The sequence below is a fragment of the Phoca vitulina genome, unplaced genomic scaffold (assembly GCF_004348235.1).
Source record: "Phoca vitulina isolate PV1807 unplaced genomic scaffold, GSC_HSeal_1.0 scaffold46, whole genome shotgun sequence".
Classification (NCBI taxonomy): domain Eukaryota; kingdom Metazoa; phylum Chordata; class Mammalia; order Carnivora; family Phocidae; genus Phoca; species Phoca vitulina.
The window spans coordinates 7,846,666-7,864,593 of NW_022589749.1; the positions used below are offsets into that span (position 1 = coordinate 7,846,666).

The 17,928-nt window shown below is 45.9% G+C and overlaps 1 protein-coding gene across 4 annotated transcripts in view; it reads right to left on the bottom strand.

The window, feature by feature from the left end:
• The window catches only part of CUX2 (cut like homeobox 2), a 257,032-nt gene that overhangs the window by 183,485 nt on the left and 55,619 nt on the right, over window positions 1–17,928 (bottom strand). Inside the window, exon 1 of one of the 4 annotated variants that reach the window (XM_032431438.1) lies at window positions 17,400–17,760. The exons of 2 other annotated variants lie outside the window; for them this stretch is intronic. In XM_032431438.1, coding sequence (XP_032287329.1) covers window positions 17,400–17,495 — 96 coding nt within the window. In that variant the 5' untranslated portion in view covers window positions 17,496–17,760. Of the gene's footprint in view, window positions 1–17,160; window positions 17,351–17,399; window positions 17,761–17,928 lie in introns of those variants that run through there. One more of the 4 variants, XM_032431440.1, reaches the window with a different exon arrangement.

Here is a 17,928-nt window from a genome sequence, read left to right on the forward strand (position 1 = left end):
CAATATAATATAGCCTATACTGACTGATACATGGCTTAATAAACAGCATTCATTACTATTAAGAACATCTCCAGAGTCTCCAAAACTACAAATGTCACCCCAAAACTCTTATCCTATCCTCAACCTGGACCAAATGCCTTTAACAGGAAACTTTAACTAGTACTGGCTCACTGGCAAGATACAGGGAATAAGGTCTGGTATTAACTGTCCAAAACCTACACTTGAATCTGCCACTTGCTAGATCTGTAATCTCAAGCCAATCACATCAGTTTTCTGAACCTCAGTTTGCTGATCTGTGATATGGGAATAATAACAAGGATCAAATTTACATTTCCAGGCTGTTGTGCAACTAAAATGAGAGAGTGTATTATCTAAAACACAAGCTATTACCACTGGAGGAAATTATGATCTCTGATTATGATAAAATTGGATTATTTCCACTGCACTTCATCATCAAGCTCCCAAAAAATTCCAATCAAGTTTTTGTTTTGTTTGAATTAACTACCTCTAGATCTAATTCAGAGTAAACTGTATCTCTGATCTCTTCCTGCAGAGAAGTCTACATTCTTGCATCTCTCTCTCTTTCTCATCTTGCTCTGAATCACTGACATTCTACAATATGCCTTGGCCACTTGTCTGAACAATTTCCCTCCTTCTCAGAAAGTTCTTCCTAAAGTCTTCCTTAGAAATGCTTACCCCAGGGATTTAATTAACACCAGGGCCTATATATCGACTTACAATCAAAATGCAGAATGAAATCTATATATCCAAATGATGTCCACAAACCAATTAGTTAACAACACAAAGCCCTTCAACTGCCAACTTCTTAAACATTACAAAAAAAAAAAGAGGTTCTTAATTTCATCACTTTGTTTTCACCACTTCTCAACGTTGTGCAGGCCTTGGCATTTCCTAATTATGAGCACAGCCTAATTCAATCAAGATTCTGCCACTGGTTTTTCAAATGCTCCAACTAATGCAGTGAAAGCAACACCTTTTTTCCCCCAAACAAATTAATCCTCTGTATAATAATCATTACCTGAAATTTTCATTTTTAAAAAATCGTAATTACACATATCTACCTGTCAAGTAAACAGAAGTTCTCAACATATACTGCATGTCAGCAGGAACTAAGAGTTAGGCAGAAGGCCTAGAAAGGGTTTGGAGGGTTAGGCCTTGGTTTCTCTATTAGCAAACAGAGACCAAGGTGTGCATCAAATTGTGAATGACAATAGTCAGTGACCTGAAATGTATGTCATAAGAGCAGGAAGGCATTTGTTCATTTGTAAATCTTTATTGAAAACTTAACCGTGTGCCAGTCTGTGAACAAGACAGACCTGATCCCTGCCTTTATGGAGCTTATTATCTAGAGGTGGGAGACAGACATAAAACAGATAATCATGCAAATAATATTACCATTGTGACCAGTGCCAAGCAGAAAGAGAGGGGGCACCAGAGTGTAAAACAGGAGCTATATCATCTAATCAGGAGGCAACAAAGACCTCCTTCAGGAGATGGCACCTGAAAAAGGAACAGAAGTAAGCAAGAGGAAGAGCAGGAGAAAGAAAATGAAGACATACCATGTTCATGGATCGGAAGACTCAGCATTGTTTAGAAATTTTATTCTCTCTAAATTGATCTACAGATTCAAGGCAGTCCCAATCAAAGTCCTAAGAGATTTTTGTTTTTGTAATAACTGACAAGCCAATTCTAAAATTTATATGAAAATTCAAAGGACACAGAATATCCAAAGAAATCTTGAAACAGAAAAACAAGGTTGGAGGACAAGCTATCTGACTTCAAAACTTACTGTGAAGATATAATCAATAAAGTATAGTATTGCTGTAAGGATAGACATATTGATCAATTCAACAGAATAAAGAACCCAGAAACAGACCCACACATAGATGCTCATTTGATTTTTGAAAAAAAGGCACCAAAGCAATCTAAAGGGAAAAGGAAATTCTTTTAAACAGTGGTGCTGGAACAACAGGATATCCACATGGGGGGAAAAATGACCCTCAAATCTCACACCATACAACCTCACACCATACAAAAAAATTAATTTGAGATGAATCAGAGATCTAAACATAGATACTAAAACAACAAAGCTTCTAAAAGAAAATATACAAGAACAGATTCATGATTTCGTAGGACACAGGGGAAAGAATATTCCAGAAAGAGCAAACAGCAGGGGAAAAGACCCTGGAGAAGGAAAGAGTTTGATTTTCTTGGGCGTGGAGGGGACCAAAAGAAGGCCAGCAAGGCTGGCATGTGGTGAGTGAGGAAGGAAGTGGCAGAGTTAGAAACACCACCTGCTACAGTGATCTTTATAAAAAACCTGCACTTTTAGAAATGAAAAGACAAGCTGCAGGCTGGGAGAAAATATCTGCAAATCATGTATCTGACAAAGGACTTACTTCCAGAAAATATAGAGAACTCTCAAAACTCAACAATAAGAAAACAACCCAATTAAGAAATGGGCAAAATATCTGACTAGACACGTGACCAAAACAGATATACACGTAGCAAGTAAGACATGAAAAGATGCTCAACATCATTAGCCATCAGAGAAATGCAAATTAAAACCACAATGAAATACGACACACCTATTGGAATGGCTAAAATTGAAAAAGAAAAAAAAAAAAAAAACCCTGATATACCAACTGTTGATGAGCATGTGGAACAACTGGAACTCATACATTACTGGTAGGAATGCAAAATGGTACAGCCACTTTAGAAAAAATTTTGGCAGCTTCTTAAAAAGTTAAATATAAACTTTATCAAATCAGCCAGCAATCCCACCCCTACGTATTTACCCTAGAGAGATATAAATTATACTCACACAAAAAGCTGCATGCAAATGTTTATAGCAGCTTTACCCATAACTGCCAGAAACTGCAAACAACTCAAACATCCTCCAACAGGTAAATGAATAAAAACTGTGATAGAACCATACAATGGAGTACGACTCAGCAATGGAAAGGAACAAAGTTCTGAGGCACAAAACTACATGGAGAAATCTCAAACACAATGCAGTAAATGAAAGAATGTAGATTTTAAAAAATGTATGTAGTTTTATGTCTATATCTATATCTATGTCTATGTATTCCGCATCATTCCATTTATATGACATTCTGAAAAGGGCAAAGCTATAGAGACAGAGAACACAGCAGTGCTGCCAAGTGTAAAGGGTGGGTAAAGAGTTTGAATATAAGGGAGCAGCATAAGGGAATTTTGGGGGGTGATGAATCGGTTCCATATTCTGATTGTGGTCAGAGCTCGGAGGACTGTATACTAAAACAAAACAAAAAATTACTGTATGTAAATTAAAAATAAAACTTCGCTGGTCATCTCATCTCCTACTTAAGCATTTTGCCACGTTCCCCACTACTACTAGAGGGAATTAAAAGTTCTTAGCCAGATGTTCAAGGCCTCAAAACACCTTCCCAGGCTCCTTCCCAGCCCTTCTCTACCCAACCATGCTCCCTGGCTTCTTCCTCCACTCTAGCTAGCAGGATCTTCAGGGCTCTAGTCCAGGACCTCTCTTCCTCAGGGCCTTTGTTCATGCTGTTCCCTCTGCCTGGACTGTCCTTACATCTGTCCCTCCCTCCGTCCCTGGCAAGCTAGTATTTGTTCCTTCCAAACATGGCTTAAATGCCACCTCCTTGGGTAGTCTGCCCAAAGCAGTGCCCAAACTACATCTTGGGTCAAGGTGTGTACATTCCAAAGGGTTAATATGTGGGAAAAGCAAGAGAGGCAAGGGACATTTGTCCAGTTGAAAAACACAGACTTTCTTAATAAGCCTTATTTAACCTAAAGAAAACGACAAGCTGGAAACTCTCAGGAGATGGAAGTCTGGACAGGGTTCAGCTACTCAAGAGAGAACCGATCCTTAAGTTTTGCCCCTTTGGAGGCTCCAAAGCACACAGCTTGTCCTAAGTTTCCCATGTCCCCATGTCTCCCTGTGTTACAATCTACAGTGAAGAAGCAGTTCCTTCTCCACACCCAGACGGATAAAGGCAACAGCGAAGCCCCAGAACACCACTTAAGACAGATTTCTTAGGCCGTGGCTCTGCGAGTCAGAAATAAAAAGTGGGGCTTCAGCATCGTGCAATTAATGCAGCAAACATTGATTTCTGCACTGTAAGAGGCTGGTTCATTAATTCCAGATGCTCCCACCAGTCAAACCGAGGCTCGGCTTCTTTGCAAGATGAGGCAAATGAGAATACTGAATTTTAAAATTCCTTTCTGCAGCAACCTTTATTACCAAACAGAGCATAAAACCCACCCACCCAGACTGCTTAATTCTTCCTAAATAATTAACAGCACCTGCTCACCTCCCCGTTTACATGGGCAAAAACTCATCGCGCTGCTTGATGGATGCCCAAGTGGACTCTTTCTTATGAGAGGAGAGATCAATTGGCCACCGATCTTGGCTACCCCCACCCAATCCTGAACAATCACTGTATTTGCTTAGTGGAATATTCTTCCACGCCTCCCAGCACCAGGACCCCTTTGCTGGATTAGATTTTTCTCTGAATCACCTTTGGAAGGTAAAGACCCAATAGGGACTTCCTAGGAAAGATGTCTGAGGGTCCTTCGAGGAGAAAAAGAAAAAAGGAAGCCCCTGCAGAGAGCCATTTTCCTTTGGAAGAAGCTTCAGCAAGTTGAAAACTTTTTTTTTTTTTAAGTTAAATTCTCTTTTAAAATCCTTGGCAGGGGCACCTGGGTGACTCAGTTGGTTGGGCATCTGACTCTTGGTTTCAGCTGGGGTCATGATCTTCTTGGAGTTATGGGATCGAGCCCCATATGGGACTTGGTGTTCTGCACTCGTTGCTCAGCCGGAAGTCTCCTTGTCCCTCCCCTTCTCCCCGCCCCCCACCTGCCTGTGTGCCCCATGCACCTGCTCTCTCTCTAATAAATAAAAATCTTTAAAAATCTTTAATAAAATAAATAAATAAAAATTAAAATCCTTGGCAGATTTAACAAGGCTCAGAATCTGTAATTCAAGTCCAAGAAGGCACAGGAATTGGCCAACCATATTACTGGGTTTTCTTGCTATTCAGTGGAGCCTTGATATGCAAAGTGTGGCCCATGAAGGTAGCTCAGCATCACCTGGGAGTCTGCTAGAAATGCAGACTCTCAGACCCCACCCAAGTCCTAGTGAATTAGAATCTGTATTTAAACAAGATCTGGAGGTGATCCATGTTCATATTAAAGTTTGAGAAGCATTGGTTCAAGTTGTCTGTTTCAGAGAAGTAACAATCAGGAAAGACCACTGTCATCTCTGTTGGGAGAGTAAGAATGCCTTTTGCTTGCCTCCTGTAAGCTAAGACATCCAGCCCTGCCATTCCAAGAATCACCATAGCACTCAGACAAAACCTTCCCATAAGGCCACCAGCTAAGGTGATCAGGTCACTGACCCAGTGATCATATCCTGGCATGGTTCAGAAAACCCCAAAAGATGAAGCCCTCGGTGCTATTCAAAGGGTGGTCCCTGGACCAATGGCATCAGCATCACCAGGGAACTTTGTATACATGCTAAATCCCTGGGCACTCCAGGCCTATGATTCCCCAGGAATCAGAGAAGCTCTCCAGGAGAGTCTTGTGCACACCAAAGTTTGAGGACTCCCGATTGAGATCTCTTGCCAAAAGGATTCCAGTGAAGTAGAAATCTGAAGGCCATACTGACATCTGATGGCTATACTGTTTCAATGGACTCCCTCGACTGGGACTCCAACTCAATGTGGGCCTTGGAGTTGGGGGAGACCCACCCTTGTTTTCTTTCAAATGAAGAAGAAGTTGGGAGAACGGAGTAAAAGTGAATAAACAGTTCCCACTAGGTCATTAACCTGGGACAGGGCTGGGAAAGTGATGAGGTGTCTGGGATCCAAGTTCAAAGCCACTGCCCTGAACTAATGATGAGTTCTTTGGTGAGAGGCATCAACAGGCCCAAACCCTCCCCTCACCTGTAGCCCATCCTCTACCCCACTCTCCCAATTCACATGAACAGTTTCCTTATCCAAGAGGAACTCAACGGATGAAACACTTGGTCTTTTGAACGTGTGGGTTCCCACCTTTGTGCCTCCCCAGCCTTCTCAGTTATCCTGGGGAACGTAACAAAGATTTCATGCACCAAATACCATCCGGCTCCAATTGTCATTTCAGGATTCGCACCGTTTTAATGAATGCCAAAACTGTTTTTTCACTTGATAGAGCCTGACAAGACCAACAATCATAGATTAGAGAGAAACTTCTTGCTTTTCAACAAAGGTTAATAAATAGTGACAGCATTAAGTCTATTCTGATTAACTATGCTGAAAGATATTATTGCTGTTTGTAACATGAAATCATTATTGGATTAAGCACAGCATATAAAAATGAAATGTGAGTTTTAATCTCAAACACAGACATTCAGGCTGCTCAGATAAAGGCGGGGATAACACTCAGAGGCCCATATTAATTTTTAAGTTGTTCTGGTGAAGGGATATTATCTGTCATTTGTCTGGTCTGTATTTGACGGTCCCTCGGTGAACTCTTCTTGCCCGCCCCCCACCTCCCAAAGATGCAAAGAGCAGTGACAACCCTCCTTTGCTAAGTCATATCACACTGAGTGTTAAAGCATGGCAGGAGGCAAACAGGGATCCAGGGACAGCAGGAGGCCTCAGCCTTCTAGAGGTTCTCTGATTTCAAAGACCTTCCCCAAGAAAATGGCAATCCCAAGGAGGGGATGTGTTGGAGGTTGGCGAGACCCACCCACATTTTCTAACTGAAGACACTGGGGGAAAGGAGTAAAAGTGAATAAGAGGCTCCTAGTGAGTCATTAACCTGGGACAGGGTTGGGAAAGAGATGACATCCAAGTTTAAAGCCACTGTCTTGCCCCTTCCCTACCATCCCATCCACTGTGGACACTGAAAAGGCCCCTAGTTCAAGATATTTTGTGTATTCATTCATTCAGCACCCAGAATGTGATCTCTAAGTACCATGTCCCAGTAAAAGGATCCAGGACTCCTATAGCTGAGTCCACAGCTGAAGTGGAAAACATACAAGGAAATGTTTCCTTCCTGGAAGGCAAGGAGGCTGTCCAAGACCACTAGAGGAGTCCAAAGGATTCAGAAGCTGACTTGCAGAGGCCCCATGCGCCTGTGTCCCATCAGAGGGCATGAATAAGGATAAGAACTTAGATGGATGAAGACACTTCAATTATGCTTGCACCCGTGGGTTTATAATATTTTAAAAACAAGCAAACAAAAAAAACCCCTCTCATTGGCCCCTTTTGGAGGATGCCAGGGAACCAACTCTTTATTTTGAAAACTGGCAAATAAAGAGAAAGAATTAAACATTTATTTTCCCTTTCCTGGGCACACTTTCATTCAGCAAATAATTGATGAGGAGTGGTTTCTCTGTAGAGACATCTTCCAGCTAAGAAAGAGAGGGACAGAGTCAGTGTATGAACATTTTGCAACCTTTAATGAATTAATGGACCTAGGCAATGATTATCAGTGGGCATGAAACCCAGTGGGTGAAGAGCTGATAGGGAACTTGACAATGCATGGATTAGGCTGACAGCTCCTGAACCCACTGATCAATCTCAATGTCAAAGAAAGGGAGACAGCCAGACCTCGTGTGCCTCCTGACAATAGGGCACACTGCCACCCGTGATGTGGTCTTGCCAAAAATATTGAACTGGTATCTGATCAAGCCTCGGGGCTACTGCCAGTTCACAGGAGACCCAGGCGATGGAGGAGAGTGTTAAATGATACCACAGGTACATGTTCAGCCCAGAGCCAGTGGAAGGAAACTGTGGGACAAATAGCCTGGCTAGAAAAAAAGAGGAAAACAAAGAGGGAGAGCAGGAGGCTAGGACAGAAAGACAGGGCAGAGATCAGGGGAGGAGAGAGGGGACAGAGAGGGAGGAGGACACAGAATAAAATATGAATCCATGAGTCCCTAGTGATAGAAATAAATAACTGGATAAACAAAGGAGCGAGAAGGTAAAGCTCTTCAACTAATAAATTCAGAAGTAATGATGGAAAGAGAAAATCACCATTTGGCAAACACCACAGCAGTAATTGTTTCAGGCAAGGAGCAACAACATATGCTAAAATTAGTGGGCAAAAGAATGATGAGTAACCGAGTATTTACATTGTCTCAAAATGTTTCCCCACAAGATACTTATTAATAATGAAGGGAAAAATAATTAACTTCACAGTGGAGATTCCCAGCCGACCTCACCTTAAACAAGTGACCAAGTTAACATCACTGGTAATGGGACAAATGGACATCATGTGCCTCCTGATATGATGTACTGAGAAGGACACAATATCACTCTGGTGGTATTTCTGCCAAAAATGAGTAAACATCCTACATTCACAAACCAAAGGATATTCTACAAATAATAAATGGCCAGTTCTCATCAAAAAGTGTCAAGGTCGTGCAACCACAAGAGCGCTGCCCATTAGAGAGTGGCCTCAGATTCTCCCTCACTGTGACACAGTTCCTAAAAAGTCTATTTGAGATTCACATATCAAACAGTTCTCCTTTTCACTTGGTCCTACAAGGCATCTGCCTGCATCCCAGCACTGAGTGAGGAGACAGTCATTGAATAAATGAATTCAATGAATATTAACAGCTTAAACAAAAAAAGGATTTTTACTGGCTCACATGACCTGAAAGTTCCAGGTCATCTGGCTTCAGGCATGGCTGTACCCAGCTGCTCAAATGATGTTAATCTCACACTGCTCATCTCCTGGCTCAGCTTTCCTGTGTGTGGGTGGCTTTGTTCTCAGCCAGGGTTTTCCTCTGGCAGCTCTGTTTCACCAGCTTGGCAACTCCCAGGGAAAGAAACTACCTCTTTCCCAGTAGTTTTAGCAAAAGTCCCACGGTTCACTGATTGGATCAATTTAGGTACATGCGCTTTAATCTGTTCCAGATTAAAGGAGACTAAAGGGACATGACAATTAATGCAATGCATGATTCAGAACTGGACCCTGGACCACAAAAAGACATCAATAGGCAACTGACAAAATTTGGGTAAAATCAGTACAAAAGATCATAGTGTGGTGTCAGTGTTAATTTCCTGACTTTGTAATTGTTCTGTGGTCATGTTGAATGTTAACATTTAGGGAATCTGGGTAAAGGGAATATAGGGAATTCTTTGTACTATTTTTGCAACTTTTTGTAAATACTTCGGAAACTATTTCAAAAGGCAAAGTTAAAAAATAAAATGTTTAAATAAATTATGTGTGAAGCCTTCCCTAACTGCCTTACCTCAAGAGGTTCCCTCTAGACAGCATTTCACAACACTCTTATTTTGCAACATGGAGAATTATAAATTCACTCTGGCTTCTTTGCTGAATGTATTCTCTTTCCCTAGCCTATGGGCCCTCTGCACCTAGGGCACTTTATCAGAGGGGATCACTGTATTCCCTTCACCATCCCCTCCTGTTCCTATGCAGTTTTTATTACTCTTTTAAATCACATGTTCCTCTGCATTTGGCTCATTCATTCACTCGTCCAGTCGATAAACATCTGAGGGCACAGGTGTGCTAGGTAAACAATAGATGTCGAGAACCCAGTGGTGATCCCAACACACACCTTTGTTCTGTGTCCATCAGACCGAAATCTCCACGGGACAGAGCCCATGTCGGCTTTGTTTCCTGCTCTGTCTCCAGCGCCTGTCACACAGTTGGCTTTCAAAAAGTACCCACTGAATGAATAAATGGATGCATGGCATTCACACCACCACTACCTCCAGCACCCACAGCAAGCATGCTAAGTGATCCCAGAACTCTTTCCCTTTAAGCCTGGCCAAACAGGCAGGCAATGCGTTTGCCTAAATACACAGAAGCCTCTGTCATCATCCGTTTTAAAGAAGGAATGAGGGTCAAAAGGCAGGAGGAAGTGACTGGCCTTCGAGCACTGACAGAACCCAGTCCCCTGATATCCAGCCCTGTGTAGGTCCCGCTGTCCCATGAGGTAGGAGACATTTCTACAACAGCTGCCAAGTTTTAGATAATTCCTGGGCCTCCTTAGACCTCACACCAACCTCCTTCTCGGTCCTCTCCAGTACATTCCCCTCCCCTGGTTTACTCCAGCTCAGGGGGACAGGCATGGAAACATTCCCCCCCCAAACAGGGTTACTGTGCTCATGTTTCAAAGACCAAAGAAACTGACATGAATATGACCTCATAAGCTGAGGGCTGCCTGCTTCTGACACTCAAGCCCGTCCTGAAACAGGACCACGGACAGCTTGCCCATCGGCTGTGCCACTCTGCACGGCACTTAGTCATACTTGATTTTCTGTTTGCCTCTATTTGTTTCCTGGGTTTACAACCAACTGAACCCTCTCCCTCACCAAGCCATGAGGTAACCAATGGTTGCAGGTATGGATTAAGTTCTACCTCTGAAAAGCAAGAAGTCCCAATCCTTTTCTGGGCCTCAGTTTCCCCATTTGTTAATAAAAGAGGGTGGCTTGAAGTTAGAGAGCCCTGGGTTCAGATCCCAGCATAGCCACTTCCTCAGAGACTATGCGGGCAAGTACAGAACTGCTCCCCGCCTCAGTTTCCCCATATGTGAAATGGGTCAATGCTGTGAGGCTCACGGGGGTTGTGGCTAGAAAGTGTCAAGCCCGTAGAACAGGTGTCTGACAGATAGTAGATGCTCCTTCCATCGAGAACTCCCAGAGGCAACAGAAGAACTCAGCGGGGAACACGGAGAAAAGAACTGTGATGTCTACATGACATCTTTGCCTGACTGAATTAGGCAGGGAATCTTGAGGAAGGATATATGTGCCCCGTCAGATGTCAAAAAAAGTTCCTCAGAGAAGAAACTTAGGCGGCCCAAGGACTCGAACAACCCACATCTGGTGGGTGCGCTGTGTGAGGGGTCTGCAGGCTGGCCACAGAGCTGGGAGACTGCCTGGTCACACCAGGCCTTGATTCAAGGGACAGGGTGACTGTCACCAGAAGCTACAGATGTTACAAAGGGCCTCAGTTTCCTGCTCTGTAAAATGAAGATAAGGTGCAGATTCAATGAGATGGTGTAAGTCAACACAGCACAATGCCTGGCACATAATTAGACCTCAACCAAAAGAAGGGGTGTTACTTATTATCACTGCTTCTGAATTTCAGAAGGAACAAATGTGATACACCGAGCTCATCCATTACCCATTTCACCTGACTTGCTGGTAACTCTTCTACCACATCCCTGCCCTTCCCTGTCCCCCTCCCCTCTCTGGGCCATACTGCACAACAGCTGGTCCCCCATCTCACCAGATGCTTCCATACCTCCCTACCTTTGGGCCTACCAATTCCTGATACAGAAGTGTTGTTCACTCTCCCCTTTCTATCACAGCAAAAGTGTCGTCATTCAAGGCCCTTGCCTTCCAAGAGAAGGCCTGCAGGATTTGCTCCATCAAAATCCATCACCCCCTCCCTGGTGCTCCCATGGCACCTTGCTTCTGTATCAGCAAGTGATACCAATTATTAGTTGCTAGTATCATCACTGTAAGAGGAGTTGCCATTAATTACCACCAAGAGAAATTCTCAGTCTTCTGGACAACTCCCCATAGCAGGCATCACTGTTCTCTTCACCTTACAGACAAGAAAACTGAGTCAATGAAGAGGGGAAGCCATTTGTGCAAGGTCACCTAGCCAGGAGGCAACAGAGGCGGACTTCAGCCTTGGGTCTTCGTGGCTCCAAAGCCCTTCCTCTCTTCCATGCAGGTGGGAGACTGCACGCCCCATTTCCCGGAGGCCCTGAGTGACGGGCCATGGAGAGAAGCAGAGCCGTGCACGAGCGAGCATACGCACGCAGGCACACAGCCTTCCGGCTTCCCACAGCGGCCCTCTCCTGAATTTCAAAACATCTCCCCTTCGCTGAGTCACCTTCCTGGGAAGAGGAGGAGAGAGATCAATACTTGTTGCCTATCAACTTGGTTATCAAATCAACCAGCATCAGCCCCTGAGGCCACAGCCGATTATTCCAAAACCCCCAAACCCCATTTCATTATAGTTAAAAGAACATTTCCTTTTAATCACCCCCAAATATTTCTGAGGCAGAGGAAAGAAATAAGACTGCCCAGGGAGAAGAGCAGACGATGCATCTTTACACAGAAGGGCACGGCGCAGCGCGCGGGGGCAGCAGGTCCTTCTCGGTGCAGGGACTGCTCGGCCCTCGATGTGGCTCCCAGGTCTATTGTGGGGGCAGTGAGGAGCTGCTCACAGGGCTGACTGGCCAAAGGTAGCTACTTAGAGGAGAGCTAGCCACAAGACATGGCAGTGGAAACCTGGCCAGGAGAAACACAGTGTTTCAAGAGAACACCAAGGCTGAAGTCCCATTCATCCTCTGCGCGAACCACATGGCCCCCACACTCCCGTCCTTCCTTGTGAAGAAGCACTGACATTCTCGGAGGGCCACAGCAGGCTGCAAGCTCAGGTGGACAGTCCAGGTGAAGAGCAAGGGCTGAAGTAGAAGTTAAGGTAAATGGGGCAGGGGCCCCTCTGACACTTGGTGCTCTGTAATGTTGGGGGGGTCTCTGAAGCTCACTGGGCTGCAGTTTCCTCCTGTTAAATAGCTATTGAGTTTATAATCCCCCTGTCTATTGTGACTCTGAAAACAGCACGGCAGTAACGGTACCAGTACCGATAATGGTTGAGTCAATGAGCACTCACTGTGGGCTGGGTCCTTTCCTAAACACATTATGTGAATTATCTTATTTTACAGATGAGGAACTGGTAGCACAGAGAGGTGAAGCAACTTGCCCCAAACACACAGCCAGAGGGCACAGAGCTGGGATTTGAACCTGGGAGAGCCTGGCCTCGGGAGAGCCTGGCCTCTGAATTGGGCTCCTTCCCCCTTTCCCACCTCCCCAACTGGTCCGGGTGAGGTCTAGGCTTCGGACCCAACCATAAATGGATGGGTTCAGCAAGACAATTCCTGGGGTTCCCTCTGGACCCTATTGACCCACGACCCCCATGAGCCATCCTGGGATTTGGCTTCTAAATTAAATACTCCTTAATGCCCCAAGTCCATCAATAAGCACTTATTAGGTACCTACCATATCTTTTATATTAGGTATGGGGTGGGAGAGGGGAAAGAAAGGCAAGAAATGAAACTCTGGTCTGCTAGGGATGCTGGCCTGATATGAACACAGTGCAGGTAGGACATAGCTGAATTAGATACAAAGCAAGAAAAAAGATGCCCTAAGAAAGAGAAAAAATACAAAAGACGATAAGGGCAAAAAGAAAAGGTGGCAGCTATGGATCTCAAGCAGGATTTCAAGGGCAGGCAGGTTTGAGATAGGTGAAAGAGAGGAGAAGAACACTCCCAATGGTCAGAACAGCTTGGGCAAGTGCATGGACCTAAGGTGGTCCAAGTACAATGGATCCTGGGGCTCTTGCTAGAGCTACTGGGAAAGAGGTGCTTTCTTTCCCTGGGAGTTGCCACGCTGGTGAAACACAGCTGCCAGAAGAAAACCCTGGCTGAGAACAAATCACACCCACACGGAGGAAAGCTGAACCAGGAGATGAACAGGATGAGAGAACATTATTTGAGCAGCTGGATATAGCCATGCCTGAAGCTAGTGACTTGAAACTTTCAGGTCATGTGAGCCAATAAAAATCCTTTTTTGTTTAAGCTGTTTCCAGGTGAGTTTTTCTCACACACAATCACAAGAATCCTACCCATGATAGTGGAGAGTGCCCCCGATTCTCCCTCACTGTGACACCGTCCCTGAAAAGTCCATTCGAGATTCACGCATCAGTTCTTCCCTCTCACTTGGTCCCACAAGGTGTCTCCAGGCATCCTGGCACTGAGCACAAAAATATTCATTGAATGAATGAATGACGTCTCCCCCACAGTCAGTGCACCACCTGTCTGTTGAGGTCACATTCACCGCCTCAAATCCAACCCCTCGTCTTGGAGTTACGTGATAATGTCTCAATTTTCTGCCAGCTCCTCTACCTCTGGCCATCACAATCACAGTTAGGTGATTAACTCTAGGAGATGTTCCAGGCACCCACAGCTCTGCAAAGTGTTCATTGCTGGAGGAGGGATGTCCAGATCAGGCCCCCTCCTTCCGTGGGAAGCTACCAGATTGTGCCTGAATCCAATCTCCCCCCTTAGCTGCAGTAAGCTCAGGAGCATAATCCACCTGCTCATCCAACAAGCATGTGTTGAACAACAACTACACAGCAGACCGTTTGCTCCAATGAGTCTGGTTATAGGACTGGGCACAGGGGCAAAAACCCAGCAGAATTTCTTTTCCATGATATAGAAGAGGCTCCACCCCCACAAGCTAATAAAACCCTTAAGATAAGAGTAGTAGCTCCTGTAGGCAGGAAACTCACAAACTTATCTATTGATAATAATAAAACGTTTTAAACTAAAACTAAAAATAATCCCCCCTCCCCCCCCCGTCCCATAGACATCAGGGCATCAAAGTTGAATCTTGTCAATATTTCTATTATACTGGCAAGGAATGCCTTGCAAAAAGATAAAATAGTAATAATTACAACAGTTTTTTAAAAGAAATCATTTACCACACCAAATGCCAGGCTAAATGTTTTAGCTATACTGTTTCATTGAATCCTTGCTACAACCCTAAGCAATGGGGAACTGGAGGCTCAGAGAGGTTAAGTAAGTGGCCCAAAGTCACCCAGAAACTGGAGGAAGCAGGATTTCTATCCAGATCTGGAAGATTCCAAAACATCTCCAAACCTCAGCTTTCTCCTTTATTAATGTAGGGATAAGCAGAACCGACTTCAAGGGGTTTCTACAAAGGCTAGATGAGATAATGCACGCAAAGTGTTTTAGCACGTGGCCTTGCCCATGTGAAGGGCTCTACCGGCTAGACTGGGTATTTCATCCTCAGCGTGTTTGACATGGTTTAAGGCAGGTGGGCTCAGGGCACCATGTGGGGCCAGGCTCAGTGGAAATTCCCTTCCATACGTGGCTCTCCCTCCGCTGTCTGCCACGGATGCTCAAATGCCAGTCGCCTTTTGACAAGTGCACAAAACAGTTTTGGGTGCCTACAGCCTGCTGGATCCACCCTGACAGGGAGAACTGCCAGGTGGCTCTCTTGCCGCCTGGCTCCTGCCCAGAGTGACTTAACCCAAGTCTGTACCTGCTTGCCAAATCACTGGAGGAAAGATGAGCATAGCATGTGGCCCAGCCCACCCACGCAGGACACGCACCCTAGAGCCCATGCCATGTTCTCCCTGGCACTCCCAGCTGGGTGCCTGGCACACAGCAGCTGCCTGACAACATAGAGTGGGCAAGACTGCAGAAAGAGTAGGTTACAAGTTGTGTTAAAAAAAAAAAAATGATGATATTGTATGCTGACGGGATGTTTTAATCTGGATTCAGGCATTCCAGAAATAACAATAGCTCACGCTCTACAGCACTAACCTTTATGTAAGGTAAGGAATTTAACCCTCACAACATCCCATGCAGTAGGCACTATTATTAGCCCAATTTTACAGATAAGCAAACTGAGGCACAGACAAAATGGCTTGTCTATGATCACACACAGGTAAGATACACCGAACCCAGGCTGTTCAGCCCACACAAATCTGCCGTGTTCAAGAAAGGACCTGAGGTAACAAGTGAGAGACAGCCCTGAGGCTGCCACTTTCATGCTTCCCATTTTGCAGACAAGAAGACTGAAGCTCAGAGAAGCTGAGCAACATGCTCAAGGCCACAAAGCATTTGAAGCCAGGCTTCAGATCTGCATTCAGAACTGGTTCCCGATCACATTAAATTTTGCATAGCACCTGGTTTCTACTCTGTAAAATCTGACTCCTCCACACCAGCCACCTCATCTTGCAGAGAGTGATACCACAAAAGACAAATCCCAAAGATGGGGAGGTGAGTCAGATGGGGACGGGGATTGAAAAGAGGTTCCCCTGGCCTCATGGAAAAGCCCAACAGCCACCAGGTTCCCTGCAGGGCATGGGTTTTCTGCCCTAGAGAAATGACTGTGGCTGGCTGCACCACATGGGCGGGGAGGGTTCAGGGCTGCTGCAGTGTGGCCATCTTGGGGAGCCCTGACCATCTATAGGGCTGTGGCCAGAGCCCCCACCACCCAGCTCAGGGAAACCAGGCCTGGGGCAGATCAGCAACGGTCTAGTGGAGGCTCCCATTGTTGGGTGCAGGTGTGCTTGGAAAAAGCACATTCTGTCCATAAAATAACTTTATATTTAGAAAGCAGCATCCCTTCCACAAACAAAACACACATTGCTGTATGGCCCAAGCTGCAAAGGTAAAGCTTGTTAAAATCTCAGCTAGAGCAGGGTGGGTTAAAAATGCCACGAACCCCAGAGGCATCTGTGTTTCCTGAGTCTCTGACCCAAGTTGAAGGCAGCGGGGAGCCTGGGTGCCTGTCGCCAGTGCTGCAAGGCTGTGTTCTCAAACCAGGGAGGTTCCTGACAGGCTCTGACCCAAGGACGGCTCTGCTGGGGGCTCCGTATGCGAGAGGACAGGAGAGCACCATACATGCTCTCACGTGCAACATGCTCACGACACACGCTCTCACACACTCTCTCACATGTGTATACCCACACATAGCCTGGCTCACACTCTCACACGCAATGTGTGTTCACACATGACATGCTCTCACATGCAATGTGCACACGCACACAACATGCTCCCCCATGTGATACACTCTCCCACACATGTCCACATGTTCAAATACATTCTCACATACTCACATGTACACGCACTTTCCCTCATGCTCATGTGCACACCCACACACACATGGGCATATGGACCCATGGTCACACACACATGTGCCTCCCCAAGATGCTCACACACATCCACACACAGAAAAAGACATGCAGAGTCCCAGAGAAACATGCCCAGACCCGTACCCAGCCACACCCAGCCACACCCATGCCTACCTCCCGAACACACACAGACACACACAACTCAAGAACATACGCGCACAAAGATCCACACTTGGTCTTGCACGCGGACAACCCCCCAGAGCAACGATGCACACAGCGAAAAACACCCAGGGAGCCACCCATGTATACACACCGGGCTGGATGCCCACACGGACACATGGACACACACACACACACACACACAAAGTCACAGCCTCCTGCTCTCACACCCCCAAGATCTCCTAACCAAAGGCAGGCCCTGGCACTCACCCTGGGCAGGACCGTCCAGACACAGGTGGCGGTGCTGTCCTTCCAGCCCCGGCCTGGCAGCCGAGCCCACTCTAAGGGCCTGTCAAACAGCACCACCAGCAAATAAAAAGCGAATGTGCAAAAATAAAACCGAAAGGCTGCGATAAAGCAGTCCCCTTCCCACAGGACTCTGCGCTGACGCAGGTTCTGCTCTCTGCAATAAACATTTTCATTCTAATTTTAAAAGACATTAGCATTACCTCTTTGGCTCTCCATCCAGCCAGACGGTACCTCGCCTGCTGGGCCACCCGCTGGCCGCCCCGGATGGTGAGGGGATGCAGGGTCCCAAGCCTCATACCCCAAGCCTGCAGCTCACCCTGCACGCTGGGTGCTGACCTAGGGACCTGCCGGCCAGCTGGGTTTTATTTACACCACGCTCATGGGAACCCAGGGATGACACACTGGATAAAGCAAAGAGATACCCCCAAACTTCCCCTGAAGAACGCTCTCTTGCTCCAGTCAGGATCTTCGCGGATCCAATCCTGCCCTCCAATATGAGGGCGCCACACACAAGAAAGGCAGCTTTCAAATGGCGGGTCTACCCCCCAACAAACAAGGGGCTGGGTGTGAACTGGGGCACCGTTCTCTCCCACCATCCCACAACTGGCCCTGCCTGCAAACTCACCTGCAACCTCGTGTCTCAGCTCACATCCCCTGGTAGCGACGCAATCTGATTTCTGGGCTCGGTGAGGACTTAAGGGAGAAGGGCAACCACACGCTAGTCTAAGG